At 37.7% G+C, this 8,592-nt stretch overlaps 1 protein-coding gene across 2 annotated transcripts; it reads right to left on the bottom strand.

Moving 5' to 3' along the window:
• Positions 1-371: 371 nt before the first annotated feature.
• Positions 372-6,936, bottom strand: LOC121051824. 2 transcript variants are annotated; one of them, XM_040515248.1, is made up of 7 exons: positions 6,691-6,936; positions 6,474-6,559; positions 5,669-5,845; positions 4,553-4,621; positions 1,526-4,023; positions 1,316-1,421; positions 372-1,175 (listed from the first exon to the last, which is right to left on the bottom strand). In XM_040515248.1, the coding sequence occupies exon 5, from the start codon at positions 3,534-3,536 to the stop codon at positions 2,631-2,633; it is 906 nt and encodes a 301-aa protein (XP_040371182.1). In that variant the 5' UTR covers positions 3,537-4,023; positions 4,553-4,621; positions 5,669-5,845; positions 6,474-6,559; positions 6,691-6,936; the 3' UTR covers positions 372-1,175; positions 1,316-1,421; positions 1,526-2,630. The 2 variants fall into 2 exon arrangements, with proteins under 2 accessions (XP_040371182.1, XP_040371181.1); XM_040515247.1 differs by having other exon boundaries at positions 1,526-4,621.
• Between the last annotated feature and the right edge of the window lie 1,656 nt (positions 6,937-8,592).

Consider the following 8,592-nt stretch of genomic DNA (forward strand, 5'->3'; position numbering starts at 1 on the left):
TCTCAATCACCGAGTTACACAGCATTGCGGCCAGATAAGGCCCACAATCAACTGATCAGAAGTCAGATCGGCGCAAGATCTACAACCTAGAACAAAATCTCGCTTGGCCTACCGGCCGCGAGTTGGCACGCCTGCGCACCACGACACCACTCCAGAAGAACACGTGTAAGCCAAAGAAGCCCTCGGCCTAGTAACACGCGGCCGAGACAATTTTTGAGCGAACATCTTTTGGCACGCCCAGTGGGACACTAATGTATTAGGTGTTTTGAGGTGAAGATAAATTGCTTGAATATAAAGAGCAGCAAAGTAAAGTGCAGGAAAGATAAATACTAGTAAAGAAAGCGATAAGATAAAATAAACACGTAAAGATTGATAAGTGTTGCTGAAATGTTGAAATATATTGAGATAAAATTTGTGTAATCGCGTAGAGCCTTTGGTCGAGGTCCTCTAACAATGAATCCTATGGTCCTTTTTATAATGAAGCTAAACTACTAAATGAAGGAAAAGAAACAATTTTAGCCTTTATAGTTAAGACCGCATTGATTACATATAGAACAGTATTCATGTTTGTGATATCGTTATTAATGATTGATTTTATCATGAGCAATCAATCAGGTCTTGTAACTGATGATTGGCAATAACACCTCCTAATGCTCATTCAAGTTAATTGCCCCAAACTTCGGTAACGTTTCTCCTGACAATCAACCTCTTTGATGTGCGCCCCAAACTTCGGTAACGTTTCTTCTGACAATCAACCTCTTTGATGTGCCGCGGTCATTCATTATGACCTGTGGGTCATTTAATCTCTACCGATTTAATAACGGCCCTTTGTACACGTTATTTTTGGTTATCAATTTGACAATAAACATTTAATGTGCCGCGGCTAATTGACCGCGGTCCTTCATTAGCTGCAGTCCTTCATTAGGCCTTGCGGGTTGGGTCCACCTATTTGCTACGTGGGCCTTGCCAAATATAGGTTCAAACAGCGGTGTCTTAGCAAGCAAGTAGACACCACTGTTTTGCGTTGATCTAAGATCATCGTGCTTCTTTGTGTTATATTAAACTCCTGCAATTCGGTAACCGCTGAACCTTAGTACTTCATTGCTTGGTTTATCTGAAAGCCACCTGACAATGTCAGGGATGTTAGCATCTAGTTCATTCAGTTGAACAGCAACCTGCAAAAATGATAATAGTTAATGCTCTTATTCAACAACTAATAATAGTAATCTCAAAACTGAATAGTTTATATTGCCATAAACATTGTCACAACTGAACAGTTTATATTCCCATAAACATTGTCACTATTGGGACTTACCCTCTCCTTCAACCAATCTGCAAATGTCTTGTTTTGCTTGCCCGTAAGCCACTTTTCATTCTTTATTAATTTTGGAAACTCCCTCTTCAAGTATTCCAAGTGTTCGCTGCAATTGCCAATAAAACAGTGAGACAATGAATGAAGATTAATGTTTACTTTGCATGAAGTATTAACAGAAATGACAATATGAGATAGAGAGATAGTACTTACACAAAATAGTTTATGAATTCATCCGTGTTTTGAAGCACACAGAGATGAGCTTGGTCGAATAACTTGCCGTAAACACTAACAATTGTAGCACCTGAGGTAGGCTTGTCCTCTTTGTGAGTGGCAGATGGAATCCCAACAATCTTGTCGTCGATGAAAATTTCTGCTAAAAACTCAACCACCTCTTTAGCAATATAACACTCCGTAATGCAACCTTCGAGCCGATTTCTATTTTGAACATATCCTTTGCAAATCTTCATGTACCTCTCCAAGGGATACATCCATCAAAAGAAAATCGGTCCACATAACTCCACCTCTCTAACTAGGTGAACCGTTAGATGAACCATTATGTCAAAAAATGATGGGGGAAAGTACTTTTCCAGCTCACACAATGTTTCAATAAGTTCATTTTGGATTTTTGGCAACCTTGACACATCAATAGTCTTGCTGCAGATTTCATTAAAAAACAGGCATAATCTGATCACAGCAATTCTGACCTACTTTTCAAGCACACCTCAGATGGCAACAGGGAGGAGTTGTTGCATTAAGGCATGACAATCATGGGATTTAAGTCCACTAAGCTTCAAATCATCCATGGAAACCAAGTTTGATATGTTAGAAGAATAGTCTTCAAGAACCTTCATACCAAAAAAAGACCCACACATGCATCTTTTTTCACTTGTCTTTAGATTCCAGCTTGCCATTGGCATGCGCTCCTTCTTGGGACCTTCGAGATCAGGCTTTAATCCTAATCTAATACCCATTTCTACCAGGTCCAACCGAGTTTTCACCCCATCCTTTGTTTTTCCAGGAATATTCAACAAGGTTCCTATGAGACTATCGCAAACATTTTTCTCTATATGCATCACATCAAGGCAGTGCCGAACAGGGAGAAACTTCCGGTATTCAAGTTCAAAAAAGATAGACTTTTTTTTCCAGCAAGGCCTAGTTTCATTGTCCCCACCCTTATAAGGAGGACGGGGATTTTTTTTTTCCCAAAATGCCATTTTGGAACTTCTTGCTCCACCCTTTCTAGTACTTCTTTTCCACTCAAAGGAACAGGAGAGGGAGAATATTCTGGAAAGTTGTTGAAAGCGGCCTTTTGCCTTCAATAAGGATGGTTTCTTTCTAAAAACCTCCAATGCACGATGTAAACCATTTTCCCTCCATTAACTAGTCTTGTTGGTTTTGTTTTTTCAAGGCAAATAAGGCATGTATTATACCCTTTAACTATACTTCCAGAAAGGTTACCATAAGCTGGAAAATCGTTGATTGTCCACAATAGTAAACCTCTAAGAGTAAAGTATTCACTTTGTCTTGCATCGTAGACACCACTAACTCCTTCCCATAACAGCTTCAAGTCGTCTATTAAATGTTCCAAGTAGACATCGATGTCATTTCCTGATTGTTTTGGCTCAGAAATCAATAGAGTTAACAACATGTGTTTCCTCTTCATTATGAGCCATGGAGGCAGATTATATGCGACTAGAATAACAGGCCAACAAATGTATTTGCTACTTAATGAACTATGGGGATTGAACCCATCTGATGACAATGCAAGTTGTAGGTTTCTAGGGTCAGAACCAAAGTCTGGCCATTTATCATCTACCAACTTCCACGAAGCTGCATCAGCCGAATGACGCATCAAGCCATCACGTTTTCTATCAGTAGCATGCCAAGTCAGACTCTTACATGTATCCTTTGACTGAAACATTTTCTTAAACCTAGGAATAGGGGGAAAGTACCACAATACCTTTGCAAGTACACCTTCCCTCTCTTTGGAGTTTTTACCTAATTTCCACCTTGAAGTACCACATGTAGGGCCCTCAATTGCATCAGCATACTCTTTTCTATACAGAACACAATCATTTGGGTAGGCATGAATTTTAGTGTAATCCATTCCTAGAGAACTCAATGTCTTCTTTGCCTCATAAACAAAGGCAGGTATCTCATTACCTACTGGAAGAAACTCCGCAAATGAAATCAACCACTCAGAGAAAGCAACATCACTCATACCATGCCTTTCAAGTTGTAAAGTCTTACTAGAACATTCAACCGTGTGTGCCTATCACAACCAGGATATAATGGTTTATTGGCGTCATCGACAAACTGCCTAAACTCATTACACTCATCACTTTCCATCTCTGCATCACTACCTAACCCTACTTCATATTCAGGTATTTCATTTCCATTCACAGAGTATGAGCTGTGTGAATCTGAATCTGCTACTGCAACATTAGCAGATTCCTCTATTTCTGAATCCGATATGGCCTCCCCATGCTCATTCCATATATCATAACTCGGATCAATTCCATTCACAAATAGATGGTCCCTTATTACAGATGCAGAAAAGTAGTCAACATTTCCACAATTTGTACAAGGACAGGGAATATGGTTAGGGTCTCTGGCATTATCCAAGGCAAATTTACAGAACTGTGTCACCCCTAATTTATACTGATGAGATCTCCTATCCGCAACCATCCATGTTCTATCCATTTATACTATGCACAAACAGAAAAGAAAACAAGAAGACAGACTTAATTGCAGATATATCAACAGGAACACACACTTAAATTTGTTAGTTTCTTTTAATTTGATAGGTACTGGAACAGGGAATCTCGGTGTGCAATGGGCTGAAACAGCTACCAATCCAAGATTTTGTTTTATCCAATATACCTTCAGCATATGGTAATATGCAAATGCACCCAAACAGGAAGACAAATTTTAAATCATTTTTTCTCATTGCAAAGTGGGAAATGTTTGAAATATGGCTACTGAAAAAGCAATAATTGCTAGCTGTTTTTCATGCTTTACAATGCTTCTAAAATTAACAGAGGCAAATACAGAATAACATGATATGCAAGTACCATAAATATATCAGCAGCAAGCAACCAAAAATAACATGATCTGCAAGTATTATGTTGTCATCATAGAGTAATCCCCAAACTGTAAATGCAGCAATTCAATAACAAAAGCATTGCAGTGATAAGAACAAAATTCAATGCAAAGATAATTTAATTAGAGCTGTACCTTTAACAATATAGTCTTCTTTATGCGTAGTCAGTCAACCATTAATCCAAAGCCAACAGGTGGGCATACCTAATAATAACATGAAATGAGAAAATTTCAGATCTTCCTAAAAGCATAAAAAGAGGTCATAAATATTACTTAATGTGCAAAGTATATACAAAAGAAGCGTAGTGGATTACTTATTCAATAATAATGCTTTTCAAAGACTAACATATGCCCTTTCTGCAGTAATATAACAATGTCCAAAACAAGTAATGAATCGTCCAAGAATGATGATTTTCAACTGGTCCTATCATTTTGTAATTAATTCAAGATTCTTCAAGGAGTTGCTAGCCAGCAAGAAACACATTTCTTATAATGCACCTACTTGGCCACTCACAAGAACAGCAGATCTAAAGGACTTCCCCAAGTCTTACTATTCTCTTATGCAAAACAAGCAGTTTCCTTTTATATTTGATAATATGTAGACTAGTAGTTCTATTCACAATGTGAAATAGTCGGTTCAGTTCATTTTGAGTAAGGATTTGATTTCCACTCTCCTATTCAACCTTTATCATGAATAATATATAAGCATTCATCAAATATCCTAGAAAATTTATCACTCTTCTCCACAAGGTCAAGCACCGAGATGCATACAAAAATCTCTCAAACAATAACACGAAATAGAAATATAGGGATGACTAATAATCAGACGGTAAGGCTATGGTTGCATTTTGTTTAGACTGAGTGAAGTATAAAGGGAAAATGTTTGAAAACCAGAGCAACTAGTATAAATTTGACAATCAATATATCATATCAAAAGAATGTGAACAGAGGGTTCGTACGTACATCTCAAAATTTGAGGTTGTAGCAATGGAAATTCAATAAGCACTAATGACAACATCAGCCATCCTAAACTAATGTATCATGTTAATAATGTCTTAGGACTTGCAAGTTCAACTCAGTCAAAACCATAAGTCATAATAGCAAATATATTGAAACCTAAAAAGTAAAACCATATCTCTCTTTTCTTGCCATCATGATCAGTAGGTGGTAATGCAGAAAAAGATGTTATAGCAACAACATTGATAATTACATATAAAAGTGAATAACAACTGTGGTTTAGCAAGGCGGTACCTAATTTGCCTCATTAAAAAATAAAAGATCACCCCAACTTTCAAAACTCCAAATCTGCTCCTTCAATGAATGGTCCGTCCTGCCCAGTTTTTAAAAAAATGCCTTTTGTTCGTCCCCAGTCCTTAATTAGATGATACCATATTTCCCGGCTATTCCAACCTTCTTCGTTCTCTTAGTCTGCAACAAGAAAATAACCATTTCTTAGAAATACACAACTTTTCAAGATACCAAACCAATTTGAAACAACCAAATCGATTCCAAACTCCATCGATCTCTACAAAAATGGTAAAACCCAAAATTTGAAGTCTGCAAACATGAACAGCAAATGGATTGGGTAATCAAAAATTAATTACTAGTAGTAGCACTTACCTGTGTAAAACCCAATTAACTAATGCACTAATCATTCATCCGTAAAACTATCTACAGTGCTGATATTCAAAGCAGAACTAAGAACCCAACTTTACACAATGCAATGATAAACAATCAAGCCCTAAAATCTTAGCAATACAAAATGCCAAGAAACTAAGAATTCAATATTCATCTAAATGCAATACTGCAAGTATCGTTCGAATTGAAAATGAGGAAACCAGCAAAAGCAGAAGATGAACAAATCAAGCATTCATGAAAGTATATAACTTTACTAGATTTCAAACAAAGTAACAAGGATCGAGAAAACCCAGAAGAGCCAGAGAGATATTTAAATACAAAAATTGATAGAAAGAAGAATTAGGAGGAACCCAGAAAGCCCAGAATCTAATACAAAGAGTGACCTGTATCTAAGTGCTCAATTAGCAAATATAATTACCTGAATCGTCCGCAGAAAACCAAGTGCCTTTTGGTGACAATGTCTTCATAATACTGAAGGAAATCGACCTTGGTTCAAACGAAATCCTACGACAACAAAATCAAAATTCAAATCGAATTTCAATCCAGATTGATGTATTCCCCTTCGCAAAGAAACCTTAGAACAACGAAATCAAAACCCAATGACAACCCAGAACCCAAAACCCCCAATCACAAACCTTTTGTTAAGTGAGATAGACCCAAATCGGCCGCGACAGAGTGTGAGACGGGACTGAGGGAGGGTTTGTAAGAGATTTAGGACTGAGAGAGGATTTGCAAGAGATCAATTTAAGACTGAGATTTCGTTTAGGGTGCCGACAGAGCTAGTGCTAAAGGTTGGGAGAGTTGAGTGTTGAGTGTTGAGTGTTGAGAGAGTATCGACAGTAAGGCACAATGTATCAAGAGTATCGACAGAAAGTCTTCTTTTTTTTTTCTCTTTTGGACACAATAATGTATGCACCATATAAACCTAGAAAAAAAATCTCAAGTCACTCACACAACACAATTATCACGAACTGTTGTATAAATGCACCATATAAAATCATAATGTGAAATCATGGAGGGAAACATGGCGCCATAGCATTTTGACTCAAAATTTGGTGCCCATGTTCCAAGTTCACACAACAGAAAATCTTAAAACTGTTGTACAATCTTTATAGCTTGCGCTAGGTATACCTTGTGGAAGACATTCGAGCAAGCTTCATCAAAATTTGGTGATTAGTTTTTCAATCATACAATGGAAAAATCTTATACCGTTGTACCTGGTCATCTAATTTCAGTGTTTCAAGAGGCAATCAAGACTCGAGGGTGGAGGGAAATCTGCCTCTAAATTTTAGAAGACTCAGACAGTGGAGAATACAAAATTGTGTTGTGCAAGGTAGTTCAGAGAAAAAAGTTATCACTTTGTCAACATTCACACAATGGAACATCACTAATACCGTTGTACAATAAAGTTTACTTAAACACACAACATGTGATTTCTGTTTTGTTGTGTGATTAGTGTTGTGTGATTAACTATTTGTAGTAGTGACTATGAATATCTTCGAGAATATCTCTAATTCAAAATCCTATTACAACTAGGTCAAGTAACCTAAAGTTTGGGCCAGACACAAATTCTGGATTTACTTGAACACTCCCCCTTGTGTCACCCAAACGTGGTGCTCATCTCGTTGCCTCATTAAAAATCTTGCCGAGTAACAAAAATCCTGTGGAACAAAAATAACTTCGGTCGAGGAGAAAAAAGAGCACAACACACCCTTCACGTTTCGAGACCATACATATAGACATCTCCCCCTGATGTCTGCATATCTCCCCCTGATGACAACGACCATAGGAGTTCGGATATCTTCCTCAAACGACACTACCAACATGTTTCTTGAAAGTGAAATTTAGGCAATAACTTAGCAAGCAAGTCTGCCACACTGTTCTCAAATCGAACCTACTTCACTTAGATCTTGAGGAGAGTCTATTGTTGCTGATTATCCTTGGTGTTGTCGCTTTTGATGTAGCCTTGCTTCACTTATTCAAAACAAGCAGCATTATCCCAAATGCTCGTAGGCTCATTTGTGGTAGACCTCAAACCACAATTATTCGAACATGCGTAATTATGGATCCAATCCATATGCATTCACGAACCACTTCGTGAAGAGTAATAATCTCTGCATTGTTCGAAGATACAGCGACTAGGGTCTACTCTGTAGACCTCCAAGATATCACGGTCTTACCCATGGTGAACACTTAACCAGTTTGGGAATGACCTTGGTATGGGTCAGAGAGATACCCAATATCAGCAAAACCTTCCAAAACATATGTCGTTTTAAGATGGGGATCGGATAGTGGTCGCAAGCCAGTGTTGGCGACGTTCCTGCTGTGTGATGGGTCCTAATCTATCATCTGTTTGTAGGGATAGAACAAGACCATATCAATCGTACATCTCAAGTACTGAAAGATATCTTTTACACAAACATAATGGTGTCATGTTAGCGCAGAGCAATACCTTAGCTAACAAGTTCACTACAAATGAGATGTCTGGTCTTGTGCATTGAGCTAAGTACAATAATGCGCCTATTGTACTTAAGTAA

Source organism: Rosa chinensis, chromosome 2, assembly GCF_002994745.2.
Source record: "Rosa chinensis cultivar Old Blush chromosome 2, RchiOBHm-V2, whole genome shotgun sequence".
Classification (NCBI taxonomy): Eukaryota; Viridiplantae; Streptophyta; class Magnoliopsida; order Rosales; family Rosaceae; genus Rosa; species Rosa chinensis.